The 17,343-nt window shown below is 55.1% G+C and overlaps 1 protein-coding gene across 7 annotated transcripts in view; it reads right to left on the bottom strand.

Moving 5' to 3' along the window:
- DOCK3 (dedicator of cytokinesis 3) overlaps positions 1–17,343 on the bottom strand; it is a 257,811-nt gene that overhangs the window by 7,982 nt on the left and 232,486 nt on the right. For 6 of the 7 annotated variants that reach the window (XM_066245908.1, XM_066245906.1, XM_066245904.1 and 3 more), the window contains 9 exons: positions 17,247–17,333; positions 16,622–16,801; positions 15,958–16,041; positions 15,722–15,838; positions 12,357–12,478; positions 11,026–11,164; positions 10,409–10,556; positions 4,601–4,719; positions 2,501–2,588 (listed from right to left, as the gene is read on the bottom strand). In XM_066245908.1, coding sequence (XP_066102005.1) covers positions 2,501–2,588; positions 4,601–4,719; positions 10,409–10,556; positions 11,026–11,164; positions 12,357–12,478; positions 15,722–15,838; positions 15,958–16,041; positions 16,622–16,801; positions 17,247–17,333 — 1,084 coding nt within the window. The remainder of the gene's footprint in view (positions 1–2,500; positions 2,589–4,600; positions 4,720–10,408; positions 10,557–11,025; positions 11,165–12,356; positions 12,479–15,721; positions 15,839–15,957; positions 16,042–16,621; positions 16,802–17,246; positions 17,334–17,343) is intronic. The other variant, XM_066245903.1, reaches the window with a different exon arrangement.

Below are 17,343 nucleotides of genomic sequence, written 5' to 3' on the forward strand. Positions count from 1 at the left end.
TACGGCCCATGGGCCGCATGCGGCCTCCCGAGGCCATTTATCTGCCCCCGCCACACTTCCGGAAGGGGCACCTCTTTCATTGGTGGTCAGTGAGAGGAGCACTGTATGTGGCGGCCCCCAAATGGTCTGAGGGACAGTGAACTGGCCCCCTGTGTGAAAAGTTTGGGGACCCCTGGTAAGATATAATGTGCACACCTAGGATCTGGAAGAATTGTGGGGTTGCAAAAGTTCACCCACAAGGGCCACGTGCAGTCAGGAAGGCCATGGAGGAAGAGAGTGGGCAAGACTGCAGTGGTTGACAAAGTGGGCCTCTGAGCCACTCCACATGAACCAGAAACCACCAAGCTTGCTCTCAGCCCGATGCAGGTGAGCAGTGGGCCTGGCCCCACAGCATGAATGCACCGGGGCTAGTAGAAAATCTGTGACGGAGTGATTTCTCCCAGAAGAAGAGCAATCCCCACTGTGTCATGGCCACCTCTTTCTGTGTGTTAACAGTGCTCCAGCATTGCCTGACCAGGCGGTGGCGCAATGGATAGAGCGTCGGACTGGGATGCGGAGGACCCAGGTTTGAGAACCCGAAGTTGCTAGCTTGAGCGCGGGCTCATCTGGTTTGAGCAAAAGCCCACCAGCTTCAACCCAAGGTCGCTGGCTTGAGCAAGGGGTCGCTCGGTCTGCTGAAGGCCCGCGGTCAAGGCACATATGAGAAAGCAATCAATGAGCAACTAAGTTGTTGCAACGCGCAATGAAAAACTAATGATTGATACTTCTCATCTCTCCGTTCCTGTCTGTCTGTCCCTCTCTCTGTCTGTAAAAAATCCAAAAAAACAGTGCTCCAGCACTGGCCTGTGGCCCCAGTGCACAGCTCACAACCCTGAGGGCAGGCTTGTCTTCTCTGGGAGTTACTGTCTGGCAAAGAAAGATATCTGCAAGTGAGAAATGGGGTCCTCATGGCACTCAGGAGCCTGGTGACAAGAGAATGGTGTCAAGTATGTACAGTTCCTATCCCGGCGGATCCAAGTAGAGATTTAGGAAGTTGTTACCTTGGCCCATGTGTCTTGCTAGACAAGTGCTGGGCTTGTGACGTGGACAGGCTCGCTCTGGCTCAAACTCTTTTCTGAGACAACCTGCTTTCCTCCCCACACCTGGGGACGGGGTGTTCCGCCTCTTGCTGCAGCCTGGTCTCAGGCCGGAAGCTCTTCTGTATCTGGTTGGCGTCGGGTCCTGGTCTGGTTGCCAGCACCTGTTTGATCTCTGAGCCTGTGTGCTCTTGGCTAGTTCTGAGGTTGCTCCACATCTCAGATGAAGAAAAGCCACTGTGGATTCTGGTCCTTAAGTCCAAAAAGGCACTCTGGTTTGGGGCACAGGTGCAGGGATCCAGGTAAGCTGCAAGCTTGGGGGGTGTGCATCCTTGAGGTTAGAAGGCATCTTCAGCCAGAACTTTTATGCCCTTTGTGATTGAGTCCCAGTACTGATGCCTACTAAGCACTGAGGTTGTGGACCAGTGTCTGCTGTACTACAGAGGACACGGGCATGTCCCGCTTAATGAGCAAAGGAGCAACGATGACAGTGGGGACAGCAGACAGCACGTGGTGAGGAGGTACAATGACAACAGCTTTGGAGGGACATGTTCTGATGGGACAGTAGGTTGTACCGTTGGGGACAGATGGAGGAAAGGAGAGAGGGGCACCTACAAGGAACTGGGCTGATCGGGACCCAGGTTCTGTGTGGCAGGCAGGCTCAGCGGAGTCCCCGGATAGTCAGAGCAGGCTTAGTAGAGTCCCTTCTAAGTCAGAACAAACTCAGGTCTCCATGCCTGGAGCTGTGGGCCAGGGTTATGTGGGTCTGAGCCTGCTTGCTGGAGTGTTCTGTCTACAGGACAGAATTCCTCTGTCTAAGCAGTGTCTGTCCTAGGGGTTCCTAGGCTCATGGTCGAGTCGATGGTCTGGCAGTGTGGAAGATGGACTCAGCAGTTCCCAGTCAGAGTGGCCACAGGAGGACTGCACTCCCTCGGGGGCCCTGGCTGCCCTTGGACGGGGAAATTCACTTTGCTGTGGCCTGTCCTTCCCATTCTCTTTGGGCTTGCTTGGCCATGGGCCTGTTCTGAGCAAAATGGAGAGGTTTCTAATGGCCCAAATTGAGAGCGGTCTAAGGGGCTACAGAGCCTGATGGATTCTGGGGCTGGTGTGGAGGCATCTAGGAGTGGTTGCCCTGTCTGCACATGGCAGCCTGAGTTTCCATAAAAGTGGACTCAGGGCAGGTGGTAACGGGGACCTCTCTGATGTGGGCACTGGGGAGGGAGAGATACAAACTAACAGGTTCCAAATTTAGCATCAAGCAGACATGGGTTCAACAATGAACACAGGAAATGGTCAGGACTAGACAGATAGGCCTGGGTGTTGAAGTGAGGCTCGGCCATGGCCACCTGATCCTCAGGGCCAAGATTCAGATGGTCAGGATGGGGACACACATGGGGGAGGCCACCTGGGATGAAAAACAATACCTTTTTCAGCCACAGAGAGGTTGGGGTCGCTGCAGGGCTTGCACGCTCCGACCACTTGCTGGAACAGTGCTGGCTGGAAGTTTGGCAGCTGAGGGGAGGAAAAACATCAGAAAGGGTGACGTCAACCAGGTATACCTTAGGGGCAGTGTTGTGAGCCACAGGAGCCAGGACAGTCTGAAATCAGACTGGGAAATCAAAGCAGTAGCATGGCTTATGGTTCAGGTGTGCTGAGGTTGTCAGGCAGCCACAGGAAGCTGTCCAAGGCTGTCTGGCTCTGACTGCGGCCATGTGCAACACTGAGGCACTGCCCCTGGCTCTGGCTGGGCTCCAGGCTATTCTGCGCAGGGCCAAGAAAGAGGACACGGGCACAGGAGGGTGTCTAACTATCCATCTGTCCTGCCAGGAGACACACTGGCAGAAAGGATTTAGGGACCTCTTTCACCCTGAGTGCTGTCAGGTTTAGCCTCCTGGAGATCACCCACAGGCCTGTGTGAGTGTGTGTGGGGGGGCTCAGCAGCATGGGAACCCCCCACAGGCCCGTGTGAGTGTGTGTGGGGGCTCAGCAGCATGGGAACCCCCCACAGGCCCGTGTGAGTGCTGGGGCAGGGGCAGCATGGATCCCCCCACAGGCCCACGAGACCCCGGGGCAGGGGCAGCGTGGATCCCCCCACAGGCCCACGAGACCCCGGGGCAGGGGCAGCGTGGATCCCTCCACAGGCCCGTGTGAGTGCTGGGGCAGGGGCAGCGTGGATCCCTCCACAGGCCCGTGTGAGTGCTGGGGCAGGGGCAGCGTGGATCCCTCCACAGGCCCGTGTGAGTGCTGGGGCAGGGGCAGCGTGGATCCCCCCACAGGCCCACGAGACCCCGGGGCAGGGGCAGCGTGGATCCCCCCACAGGCCCACGAGAGCCCGGGGCAGGGGCAGCGTGGATCCCCCCACAGGCCCACGAGAGCCCGGGGCAGGGGCAGCGTGGATCCCCCCACAGGCCCACGAGAGCCCGGGGCAGGGGCAGTGTGGATCCCCCCACAGGCCCACGAGAGCCCGGGGAAGGGGCAGCGTGGATCCCCCCATAGGCCCATGTGAGTGCTGGGGCAGGGGCAGTGTGGATCCCCCCACAGGCCCACGAGAGCCCGGGGCAGGGGCAGCGTGGATCCCCCCACAGGCCCGTGTGAGTGCCGGGGCAGGGGCAGCATGGATCCCCCCACAGGCCCACGAGAGCCCGGGGCAGGGGCAGCGTGGATCCCCCCACAGGCCCACGAGAGCCCGGGGCAGGGGCAGCGTGGATCCCCCCACAGGCCCACGAGAGCCCGGGGCAGGGGCAGCGTGGATCCCCCCACAGGCCCACGAGAGCCTGGGGCAGGGGCAGCGTGGATCCCCCCACAGGCCCACGAGACCCCGGGGCAGGGGCAGCGTGGATCCCCCCACAGGCCTGTGTGAGCTCCGGGGTGGGGAAAGCGCAGCCCTCCAGCCTAGAGTCCCAGGCAGGACACACTGTTTTGCCAGGTAGCAGCCAAGCAGACATGCTCCCTCCTCCTCAGGGCTGATCAGGCCCAGGGAGGTGCCACTGAGACTCCCAGCACTGTGGGACTAGGGAACGGTTGTTGGGAGGTGACTCTCACGGACTCAGAGGAAAACAGGGCAGAATGGAAAGGGGACAGGGTGATCCCTGTAGCCTCTGTTCGAGGCCTCCAGGGACGGTATTTGGAAAGCTGTGCAAATGGTGTGAAAAGTGTCCCCGCAGGTAGTGAGGGACTTCAGGTGAGTGGATGGATGAAGGAGGCAGAGTCTTCCCTCACGAAGATGTCGCTCACACACAGGGAGGAAGGCCAGCCTCCTGACCCAGGTCCACCACTGTTTTCTCCAAACAGGAAATAATCAATTTCCTTTGCCAGACAGGGAGGAGGAGTTCAGGAGGCCGGTCAGAAGGACAGACAGCCACACAAGCAATGGCAGCTCAAGCCCTTCCGCGTCCTACTACACTGCGCTCTGTGCGGACTGCTGGTCCTCAGACTCACTGCAGGCCCAGCCGGGAGCCGGGCAGTCGCCCGAGGGTCTGACAGCAGACTGGGGAGGCACGGGCAGCAGAGGGCTGGTCTACTACCTGTCCGTTCTCCAGGATGGCTGCTGGGTACATGGCGCTGCTCGGGCGGTCCCGGTGCGCGGGCAGCAGCAACATCATTTCTCGGGCATGGCGGTACTTATCTGGCAGAGAGGGAGAGCCTGTAACCAAGTGAGAACAATCACGCACAGGTGACGAACCACAGATGGAGCGTCCAGGGAACCAGGGCAGGTGCCCCTGGGAGTCAGAGCGAGGGCGAGCTCAGCAAGCACAGGAGGAGTGGTGCAGAGGCCGGCAGTCAGGTGGCGTTGGGGCTGTACCGCGCACCCCAGTGGAGGCTGATATACTGGGGTGATGCAGACCCGCGGACAGGCCCCCACCTAGTGCTCAGAGGCCGACTGAGAGCTGAGGGCCGGAGCCAGGCCCCCAGGGACCCCCACACACATGCAGCACTCCTGGGAAGTGAGTGTGGCCTGGATGCCAGTGCCTCCCCACCCCGGGCCCAGACAGGGGCACAAGCCAGCTTGCAACGGAGCCACCGCACAGACAGACACTCGGATAGCGACAGCACAGCTCTCACTCGCCTTCCCCAGACGCATGGGCCCTGTTCTCAGCTAGCCCCTATCTCCTTTCCTCAGAGGCTCTTCCCTCCCACGTTCCGGGCCCCGGTCCCTGCACCCAGCTGGCTCGCCAGGGTTCCTAGCTGCAGTTTGCTTTTCAGTGAACCCGGGGCTCGTGGGGGCGAGTCTGGGAGCTGTACCGCTTTAACCCAGGCTCCCGAGTTAACTTGGTTTGTGCTCTTCTCTTGTGAGGCCTGTGCGTGGTCTCCGCTGGCCCGAGGAGCTGTCTGGAGGCCGTGCCCAGCCCCGTCTCCCTCAGTGCATGCCACAGCTACAAGCCAGGAACCTGTCAAGCGTGGTCCCTGAGGGAACCTCCCACAGAGTAGTGAGAGTAACGCCATGGCTTTTCTTGGAAACAGATGACTTTGAAGTTCCTCCAAGTGTGCACCGCTCATTGCGCCAGACACCAGCATGTCCACGAGAAACTAGGGGACGGCCACCCAGACTCCAGCGCCCCCTGCTTGTCCACTAGAAGCCTCTGGCTGGCCCCAGTGGTTGGACCCCTCCCTGCAGTGCTGGGGAGCTGAGACTAGCCCATGGGCTCCAGCGGAGAGGTGAACCTGCAGCTCGGGAGGCTCTGTGTCCCCGAAACCCCCGGTCTCTGGGGCCTGTGAGTGTGGGGTGCAGCCACTGTTAGGCCACAACTGGAAGAGCCTTCTGCAGCCAGCTGGCCCCGGCAGTCCTGGAGAAGTTCCTCTTGTACTCACTGTCATCCCGGAAGATGAGGCTTATATACATTGAAGAAGTCAATATAATACAAACCAGTGACGCTTTCATACATTACTGCTTATGTAACTTCTTCCACAGAGGGTCTGAGTAATCTTGTTTGTCGAATCTTGCCTTAACAATATCCTTCATTGATAAGGGAATGAGGAAAGTAAGTGGGTTGTTTTTTTTTAAAACTAGGCTTGAATTGCTACTATTTGGTGATTTTTTGCTGATTTCAACGTTTGATTTTAGAATTTGTGCTCTGAGGCACCCTCGAGAAGACAGCTGTGTAACGAACACAAGAGAAAAGCTCCTAATCCCACTTGTCTCTGCTGTGCCTTCGCCGGAAGCAGCTGCCCAGCCCCGCCAGCGCCTCACATCAGCTTAGTCACATCGCCCACACTCACTAACCACCGCACACCGACGTGTGGCTAGGACGGGGGACGCCGCCCACAGAGCTCCCAGTCCGGCTCACCAGGCCGAGCCCTCCGTCTGCATCCTCGACGCCTTGAGACATGTTGAGGGGCCAGGATGGAGGGACAGCAGCCACCGGGCCCAGGGGCGCCGCTGAAGGTTTATGTCCACGTGCTGAAGGCTTGCTTCTCTAGTACTCTAACGAAGAGGAGCTCTGTGCCATGTGCCATCACCGGACTTCCCAACACCGCATCTCACTTCCTTCCCACTGCTCTCTGCCCAGGGCAGCCAACCCCACGGTATGAAAGTGATGGGCTACTTTTCATGAAAACATTTAAACTGTTTTTAAATTGATACAAGGACTTTTGTGTCACAGGATCTTTGAACTACTTGAGATGTAGTCTGGTAAGCCCCAGGGGGTTAAGTCCCAGTATGACTGAGTTATTCAAGGAGGGTCAATCATAACCCCCATGTGTCCTAGTCCTAGTCAGCCTTTGGTCACCAGGGGGAGCTGCCGGCTTACAAGAGTTTAAACTGGGCTTTGCAAGCCATTCAGCCTGCAGGTGTCAGAAGCCACAGGGAACACAGCAGAGTGTCAGTGGGCCTGGTAAGGAAGGCCCCTGGACCACTCCTGGGAATGGGGGAAGTGACTCCAATATGCAGGGGTCTCCAGAGTACTTTCTCCACGAGAGCCTTCACCTCACCCACAACACAAACATAATCCCAAATGGAGTGCCCGTCCCCCTTCCTTCTGCACCCCAAGAACATCTACGGATGTATTTACCAGTCTCCCCCACAACACAGGGCCAGCCTTCTCTCCTCTCTCACAGGGCCTGACACTGTGCCTGGGACATGCTGGGCCCATGGTTTTCCCCAGATGGGCAGCAATGTCGTCTAGAAGTAACTTCCTGCTTTTTCAAAAACATTTACTGGTTTTAAGAGACAGAAATAGAGAGTCAGGAAGGAAGAGAGATAAGATGCATCAACTCATAGTTGCGTCACATTAGTTGTTCAATGACTGCTTCTCATACGTGCCTTGATTGGAGGGCTCAAGCCAGACCTCAGGCTTCAAGTAGAGACCTTTGGGCTCAAGCCAGACCTTAGGCTTCAAGTAGAGACCTTTGGGCTCAAGCCAGAGACCCTGGGATCACGTTTATGATCCCACACTCAAGCCAGTGACCTTATGCTCAAGCTGGCAAGCCCTCGCTCAAGCTAATGAGCCCACTCTCAAGCCGGCGGGGACCTCAGCGTTCCAGGACAGTGTTCTATCCACTGCACCACCACCAGTCAGGCACTTTCTGCTCTGTCTTAATTGCCTCTGCCCTCATCACCATTTCTGCTTTAGGCCCAAGTCTATTAACCATTTTGTGTACTTTAGTATTTAATGTCTACTCCAGAAAGGGAAGGGGCTTCCAGCAGCCTTTCTTTATATGATATTCTGGAATTTGTCCTATTATTATAATAGCTTGTCTCCAGAGATTCAGACATCAATGCCTTACCTCCCAAAATACACGTCATTTCTTACACGAGGTGGAGTCTCACTGCCCACGCTGGTATCTGTGCTGGCCTTAGTGACTTGATTACCGACAGAATGTGGCAAAAGGGACATTCTGGGATTCCCAGCGCTGAGTAGTGAGAAGCCTTCTGCCTGTTCTTTAGGATGCTGGCTCTGGGGAATCAGCTGCAGGCTGTGAGAAGCCCACGCCACAAGGACACGCCACACGGAGCCACTCAGGTTCACAGTCCCAGCTGACATCTGCTACCAACTGCCAGGCCCGCGAGTGAACCATCTTGGATGTCCAGCCTAATTGAGCCTTTCTAGATGATTCTAGCCCCAGGTGACATCCGACTGAAAGCTCACGAGAGACTGAAGTGGGAGTTGCTCGGGGAGCCCTGTTGACCCACAGAACCGTGACTGATGATAAGTGTTTTTCGTAAACTGCAAAGTTTAGGGGAGTGGCTTAGTATGCAGCAATAGATAACCAAGCCCTCTGAAATAAAGAGGGCTTGCTCCCAAACAGGGAGAAAAGAACTTCTCCATTCAACTCTGACGCTGCGAGAGCCATGAAGAGCCTCAGCAAGCACTCAGAAAAGCGCAACGAGTGGATGCTAAGTGGTTAGCTGGAAGGATGGAGGTGGAGGCAGCCCACCCGTACAGTCCCTGCCGGAGTCTCTGTTTGGTCCAGTGCGCCGCGCACCAGTCACAGCCGGGGGAAAGTGTCTGCACAGGGTCAGAGTGGAGTTAAGTTAAAGTGCCTGTTCTCTGTGGCTTTGTTTTCATCCACACGCATGGCTCAGAGATGTGTCTTCAGCACGAATGCCCAGATAAAGACGTCGATATGGCTGAGCATGTCTTAGAGAAGGGTCAGGTGAGGACAAAAGCCACACGACGGATTACACGACAGTGTCTGCTCCTGCAGCTGTATTTGGGAGCATTTACCTTATGACGCTACAAATGTTGACCTCCCTGACAGCATCCATGGCTCATTTCTCAGGGTTTCCTTTTTATCCCTAAAGCCTTTTTATTCCTAAAGACTGGCCAGCAAGTCTTTACAACACACTGTTTCTTCTTTATGTTTGCAGGCTTCACACGTCGACAGGTCTTCACATGGACCCGACTGATGGTTCATTTGTCTTCTCCAACCCCAGCAATTCCAGCTTCCGAATGCTGCTCCCCTCTTCTGAGTGCCCGCCCACTAGGAAGACAGTCGCGGGAGTGGGTCGGACATCAGACTGAGAACAGGTGAGTGGAAGGACTTGAACTCCAAGTTCATTTTGGCCATGAGCTGGTTGGGTGGCCGGCAGGCCTTCTCACTGGCCCTGTCTCTCTCACAGGAAGCAGAGGCTGGGCCAGATGTTTCAAGTGACTCTGTGCCTATTGCGACCTTGTCCCCACCTGCTGAGGCTTTTCCCAGGGGACTCCTGCATCTCTCCATCACTTTGCCCCTGTTGTCTCCTTTACTCCTACTGTGGGCCTGAGACGTGGGTGTGTTTTGAAGAGATTTTTTTCCTTAATGACCCTCCATGTCATAAGTTGGTGCTGTTTCTCTTTGTCTTCGTAAAAATGAGAACAAAGAGACTCCGTCCCTCTGAAGCCTAGGAGCAACAGCCAACACCTGGCCAGCAAGCTCTGAGCACACTCGTCCATTCCAACCCTGCATGGCCAACCCGTGGACTCACTAGAGCTTAGTAACCAGAGCTAATTCCCACCCTACTGCAGATGTTTCTATTTTTGTGAATAGAATGTGTGAATGTGTTTCTTGAAAAGCACAAAGAATCAAATTTTACTGTGGGCGCTACGATTAGTATGTGAAAAAGATACTGGCTTTCAGAGAATAATATTTATACTTTTGAATAAGACATCAAGCAAAATTTGACAAAGTAAGTAGCTTTTTACAGAGCCATCTCTTTTGATTAAGCCTTCCCAACTAACCAAGGTTTTCTGGGGCTGTTGTTGCTGTTTAGAATAACATTTCCCAGTGTTAATTTTAGTCTTCAAATTTAATTTCCATACTTTGTCATGATGCTTGATTCCTCAAGACTCACTTTTTTAACATTGATTTTGAGAAGGAGAGAAGGAGAGACAAGCAAGAAGCATCAACTCATAGTTGTTTCACTTTAGTTGTTCATTGATTGCTTTTCATATGTGACTTGACCAGGGGGCTCAAGCAGAGCCAGTGACCTCTTGCTCAAGCCAGTGACCCTGTGCTCAAGCCGGTGACCTTGGGGTTTTGAACCTGGGACCTTAGCTTTCCAGGTCGACACTCTATCCACTGTGCCACCCCCAGTCAGGCTCAAGACTTACTTTTGCCTTAACTTTGATCTTTCTCCTCTTGCAAACATTGCAATGGAAAAGAGCTGAGCTCCTCCTAGGCCATGTCCTCCCGCTGAGGTGGAGAGGCCACAGCTGGCAGCTCAGCTGCAGCCACTGCTCAGAGCCGGGTCTGACCCAGCGAGAGTGGTCTGCAGCCAGAGGCCCCGGGTTCCTAAGTGCTGAAAGCACAGGTACGCATGTTCGCAGAGATACAGCCACAGATGGGAGGAGGCCAAGTGGGGGTCACAAGGCCCTCTGTTCTCCCTTCTGCACGCAGCACCCTGCCATCCTTACCTCGGGCACTGGAAGGGGCAGAGGTAATCATCTGGGATGGTGCTGAGTGAGTGGAACTCAGGCTGGAGGAAGAAGGGCTTGCCTGGGACGAGGACAGAACAGAGACGTTGGTGACGGAGCCCTGGTACCTGGGACTGGGATACGCGAGCTGCAGAGGGAGAAAAGTCAGCAGGTTAGAGGTCTGAACGGGCAGGATCGCACGACTGGCCTAGACTTGATGCTGCAGGGTGCCTAGACCTGGTGTCTGGTGCTGTACTCTGGGCCCTGAGGGCGGCCAGGCTGATGGCCGGCACTAAGGGTCACACACACCATGCACGGAGCAGGGCTGTTGGGTCGATTCCCATGGAGGGAGCAGGACAGCCATCAGGAATGCCAGGCAGGATGGCATCTGGCAGTAAGAGCAGCCAGGACTAAAGCTGGATTCCCTCTTGGGAAGCACGGTCTGGGAACGGCAGCGTGGACAGTGTGGTGGGAAGGCAGTTTTGCTAGCTCTTGGCGTTCCGGACTCAGGAACTGGAGAACCAGGCAGGGATGTCTGCCCTCGGACCAGATTGGCCGGCAGAGAGCCGAGTCCCCAGGTACACACTCTGGCCCGTCCCCTTGAACAGCTCTGGTACCTGCATGTGGTGGTACAGGTCTTCAGGGGCCTCGCCCACGGAGCCATCGCCCAGCATCACCACGTTTCCTGTGTCGCTGGATGCGTGTGAGGAGAGAGAGGATGACGAATGGCGACCGGTGCCCATCAAGGTCATGGGGCTGCGGACAAGAGGCGGGAGCAGGAAGGAGTCAGGCCTGGGGCTGAGACTTTGCTAGGTGGTAGGGGACAGTAGAAAGGGGTGTGCAGAAGCCATCCCCAGCCTCAGCTGACCACTGGTTTGGAGGGTTCCACAGGTCATGCTCATACCCATGCGAGGCCTGGAGCAGTCCTCAACCCCACCCTGCTGCTCAAGGGCCCTGTTCTGGGAGGACAAATGGTAGGGAGTCTGGCACAGCCTCTACCAAGAGTTAACTGGCTTATGGCCACTCAGTCTGATGACAGGCTCCTGAGCAAGTCCTCAGGAGAAATGAAATAGACCTGCTGAATCAGGTCACTGATCTGAGCCAGTGACCACCCTCTGCTGGGATCTGCTCCTTGGTCAGGGTGCCCTCCTGGTATGGGGAAGTTATCAAAATAGCCAGCTGCGACCCATCTCTGTGCCTCCTGCCACATCTGTGGCCACTGGCTCACCAACAGCTCCCCTTTACTAATACGAAGCAGCCTCATTCAGTGACTCCTTCTCACCGGCTTAGTGCCCACTCCGTGCTGACCAGCTGCTCACACTGGGAAACAAACGTAAGTGAGGGGCTCCTCCCCCGGCCTGGCCTTCCTGCCCTGGAGGCTTTGCGTATCCTCAGCTGAGCCCAGGCAGACCGGGACTCCTGAGTTCAGAGCGGCCACGCTTTGATGTCCCCATCACCATGCTGTTCTCTTCCTAAAAACTCATTGGTGATCCCCATTACCCTTGAGATCAAGGCCGAAGGCCTGAATGACTGAGGCCCCTTCAGACTGGTCCTGGCCCCTTACAGGCCCTGGGACCCTGGGACTGCAGCCACTTGGCTCCGATCGCAGCGCTGACCCAGCTGGCCTGTCCACACCCTGAGGGGTCTGCATGTGTTTGTCAGTTTGCCTGGATCTTGCTCCATCACACCCTAACCCCAACTCTTTTCTGCCTTCAGACTTCTACTTGTCCTACAAGACTCAGCCCACACGCCCCCCCTGGGCGTTCCCACAATACCGTGTATTCTGCTCCGTAACCCTGGGTGATGGATGCAGAGCATGGCCCTCGGGCATGTGGGGAAGAGGGCGTGTGAGTGAGCACGCAGGGGCTAGTTTGGATTTCCTTGCTCTGAGCTTTGATGTTCAGACGTACCTATGTGCAGGGGACACTCCCTAGCCCTAAGCCCTCACCTGTGGCGATGGGTCATCTTGATGCTCTCGGGGCTCATGGGGCTATGGGATGCCAAGACATTTCCCCGGGGGGTGCTGCTGCCTGAGCAGGCAGGACTCAGCTTGTCCAAACCCGGAAACTCCTGTGGAGAAAGGAACGTCCCTTCACCAGAGAGTAAACAACAAATACATTATTAAGGGCTGAGAGGAAAGAGCAGGCTGCCAGGAGAAATGTAAAGGAAAAAATATAAGGTCTATCGGAAAGTTCTGTCCGTTTCGATCACAACAAGTTTCGACACGTAAGCACATGATTATTTGGCACATGTGTGCCTCTCTATTTTTATCACTTAATGTATACATACTGACGTAGCAAATTAACTAAAACAAAGTTGATTCACGTTAATCTTATGTGTGAAGCGATAGTGTACCCATGGCTACTGATAAAGTTCATTTACGCCACTGTAATTTTTACAAATTTCAACAAGGAAGAAATGCTACAGAAGCATGTCTGTCGCATCCACCATATTCCCCGGACTTAGCACCCTCTGACTATCACTTGTTTTTGTCCTTACAAAATTTTTTGAAGGGTAAAAAATTCAAAACTGAAGAAGATATCAAACAAGCACTGGTTCAATTTTTTGCATCAAAAGATAAAACATTTTTCAAAAATGGGATATACAAATTGCCCTCACGCTGGCAAGAAATCATTAATAATAATGGCAATTATATTATTTAATAAAGTTTATTGACGGTAAGAAAAATTTGTATTTTGTTTTATTCCAAAAACAGACAGAACTTTCCAGTAGACCTTATAAAAAGAATCACGTAATTTGGGCTGAACCAGAACTGCTGAGTTCTTTTGGGCAACAAGCCTTTCAGGACGCACACACCCTCCTAGCCATGTGGAGCCCTCGAAATCATAGCTGGGATAGGCTGAAGCTGGTCTGAGGTCCCAGGAGGGTGCTAACAGGCTTCCTCACTACAGGGTAAGTGGGACAGGAGCCGGGAAGCAGGCGGGGAGAACTGATGATCAGCTGTCAGTCAGCAGGTGCCTCTTACATAAGGGCCGGGGTTGGGTTTTATTGGATTGCTAAATGGACCAGCTCTTAGTGACCTGGGTTAAGTTGTCTGTGACACAGTTTATGGGGACATAGGACACAAAATCCTGATGTAATTAATTGAAAGACAGCACAGTTCTATTTTAGTATAATTAAATTCTTATTAAGTATATAGACATCTTAGCAGAAACATTTGATCCCAAACCCTCCTGGGTGACAACACAGTGGCTTGTGTCCCTACTTGTGACTCTGAGGAAACAAGAAGCACAACTGACCAGGTTTTCTCAAGTCCTCCCCAATCTGTGGGCCCCGAGTCCACAGGGGATGCTTCTCAGCTTGGCCCGAAGAAGAAGCAGGTTTTCTACCCACTTCTTCCAAAGCATACAGAAGGCTGAAGGTACCTCTGCAGCAGGAGAGGACACCCCTCGTGTGCCCTAGACCCTGACGAATGTGGTGAGCATGTGGCACGTTTGCTGAAGTGATCGGTTAGCCTGCATGGCAGAGACCCCCCCCCCCAACCTCCCAGGTTCTAGCTTGACTGAGTCACCTGCTATGATAGAGATGTTTGCACACAGTGGCGACCAGCCAAGTCAGCAGCAGATACAGCGGAATGAGGGGTAATGGAAGACCCATCAGATTCAGTGACACTACCCAAGTTCTTTACAAAAGGACACCCAAAGTTAAAGGGGGGGGACATAAAAGACTCTCTGCATGTTTCACTTTCAAGTACAAAGGCAGAATCATCACCAGACATGTTGGAGGAAGATGGAGAGAAAGAAATTTCAGGCTTTATGGGCTTTCCTCTGGAATGTGCCAACTTTTCAAACTACAGACAAGCTTCTTCGTTTTACACTGCATGCTATCCACACGTGTGCAGGCACAGGCCGAGACCTGCACTGGAGACCGAGGGGGACTGAGATGACCAGAACCTCCAGCCTCCAAGAACAAGGCAAGTCGACCCCCACAGGTCAGGCCCACCGAGTCGGAATGGCCCCGCCCCACAGGGCCTCTGTGGCCAGTGGTCATCCCTGAAGGGGAACTTCTTGTCCACAACAGCCTTGCCCAACACTGACCCTCTGTGTCCCATGCCTGCCTGACACTTCCACCCAGTGGTCCTGGGTAACGAGAAGAGAGCAGCAGGTGACTGGGCTCATAGCCCTCGAGATCTGGCAGCCAGCTTGTTTAGCAGGAGGACTGGCCTCTCTAGAAAACACTTGCAGTTATTCTCATTCTTGAAAATGGGGTAAGGGTATGTGAATGGGTTCAAGACCATGTGAACCCCATCTCAGACAGCCAACACTCCCTGTGAGACCCTGAAGGGAAAACGGTCCTGGAGTATAGGCCCTGCCTCTGCTCGTGTGTGTGAGTCACGGGGCCAAACCCTTCCGTGGAGGCCTAAGAGCCAGGCCAGAGTCTGTGACACCTCCTGGGTCCTGAGCCAGCCCCAGAACCTGCCTAACCAACCTAAGAGCACCCAGTGTGAAAGTACTCTCCAGCCTGGGCTTTTGCTGATGTGAGCCTGGGTACCAGACATGTTGGAGGAAGATGGAGAGAGGGAAGGAAGGCGGCTAGAGAGGAAGGGAAAGAGAGGTGATGGGAAAGAGAGGGACAGAGGGAGGGAAGAGGGAGGGACGGAGGGAGGGACGGATGGAGGGAGGGAGGGAGGGAGAGAGGGAAGGAAGGCGGCTAGAGGGGAAGGGAAAGAGAGGTGATGGGAAAGAGAGGGACAGAGGGAGGGAAAAGGGAGGGAAGAGGGAGGGAGGGAGGGAGGGAGGGAAGGAAGGGAGGGAGAGAGGGAAGGAAGGGAGGGAGAGAGGGAAGGAAGGCAGCTAGAGAAAAAGGGAAAGAGAGGTTATGGGAAAGAGACAGATGGAGGGAGGGAAGAGAGGGGGTGAAGATGGGGAAGGAGAGAGGAAGAAAGAGATGGAGAGTAGGCTAGCTTAGGCTATGTCTTACCTCTTTGATTTCTTGGAATAAAAAATATCTCCAAAGAGCTCACTACATGTGAGCCACATACTTTAGCTCTTTTTGTCCTCATACGAACACCTTTCTTCACTGGCACAGTACCTTGATAAAACGTTCTTTGCCCTTGACCCTGCTTTCTCCTGAGGGAGGGGGTGAATGAGAGGATCCTGGGCACCCCTCCCCTGAACAGAATACCCACCTCTGCGGTGGAGACAGCTTTCCCGTCACCTCCTGCCCACCCGCGTTCCTTTCTCTTGCTGCACAGGTTTGGAGAAAGTGACACCTGGTTCTACCACAGCAGGGGCGGGGCAGGGCAGGGTTGGGCGGGGCAGGGCGGGGCGGGGCAGGGCAGGGTCAGCTTACATGGTAGAGACTGGCCCGCATCATCTGGAACTGATCGATTAGCTTCTTATGTAGAGGGCGCATTTCTGGGTGCACAAACTTCTCGTGAACTGCCAGCCCGACTCCAAGGACATGGACCTATTAAGGTGACAGACAATGCCACCCTGTTAGCCTGAGAGCTGCCCTTGAGAATGGCAGCCACTCGTGGCACAGCATTTCCCTCTGGGCCACAGGCCTCTAAGCCCTGCAAGACACACCTGTTCCTGCATGAGCTCCTTGAGTTGGGTGATCTTCTCAGCGTCTCCCGGGTGCTTGGTGATATAATCTTTATCAAAGAAGGCCTGTGAAAGGAACGCCAGGTCAGGAAGCCTCTTCCCAGGAAAACTGTTCAGATGGGGCCCAGGAAGCTGGAGTCTGAAGGTCCCACCCGCAAGGCAGCTGGGTGGCCTCCTCCCAGGAGCACACACCAATGCACCTCTCATGGCCTGCCTGGACCCCCTGCAATCACAGATGTGTTTTTTTTGTGTGTGTGTGTCTAAGAAGGACGGATGGTGGCCAAGTCATCGAAGCCTGGATGCTAGTCCCAGTCCTTCATGGCTGGGTGGCCAGGGTAGGGCAGGCAGGGATAATGGCCAGGGTGTGGGGGCTAGTGTCTTAGCCACCTCCTGACTCCCTTCTTGTGAAGGGCTGGGCTTGGGCTCCAGGACTCCTGTTGGAGGCCACTTAACATGCTTCCATAATCAGAAGGATTACCCATCTGGCAGAATTAAGAGAGTAAAAAGCAAAAACCCACCCAGAGCTGTGCCACAGAAACAGGGAGTGGAGGGGAGTCTACAGCCTCATCCAGGAGCACCCTCCGTCAGCTGAGGCACAGCGAGGAGAGGGTGAGCGGGAGGCTGGCCACCACGCGGGCCCACTCACCTCCTGGTAGCGCGCGATGCCCCCGTTGACCGCTGCGTCGATGACACCGTTCAGGCACATGCTGAGCAGGTTGATGTTGCCGTGCACCTGCTTGTGCTGGTACTGGCTGATCAGGGCCCGCAGCTCCTGGTTCTTGTTCTCCACAACCTGGATGGCGTTCTCCAGGGGGCTCACCTCCACCTGGGGCACACAGCACAGTGTCCACACAGGCACAACCACCACTCCTCTCTCTTCCCAGTCCTGCCATGGTGTTTCCCTGCCCTTGCTCCTGTGGACTTGACCCCCTGGGGCCTAATTTTCTTTACTGATCTGTAGACACTGAGAAACGCAGCAAGCAGCGAGGAGCCCGGTTCTGAGGTCAGAGAGCTCTGGCTTCCTGAGCCTCGGGGAACAGTTTCCTCATTTGTAAACTGGGAGACTGAAAGCGCCCGCTGCTGCAGGGCGCTGTGAGGACTGAACAAGAGAAGGGGCACGAAGCCCCAGCACAGGACAGGCCTGCGGGACCTCGGCCAGGCAGGTGGCCAAAGCCCGCTCTTTCTTTCTTCAGTCCTTAGAGAAAGGTTCCCAAGACCAGGACTGAGAAGAGGCGGTGGAGCCCAGCCCGTCTGCAGCATGCACGGCTCACCAGCTCCCTCCTCTCCACTTCGAACCACCGAGAGATGCCAGGCAAGCTATGGGTCAGGGTCAGCGTGGTGCGCTCGATCCACAGGCTCTGCAGGGAG

The sequence above is a fragment of the Saccopteryx bilineata genome, chromosome 10 (genome assembly GCF_036850765.1).
Source record: "Saccopteryx bilineata isolate mSacBil1 chromosome 10, mSacBil1_pri_phased_curated, whole genome shotgun sequence".
In the NCBI taxonomy this organism is placed as follows: Eukaryota; Metazoa; Chordata; class Mammalia; order Chiroptera; family Emballonuridae; genus Saccopteryx; species Saccopteryx bilineata.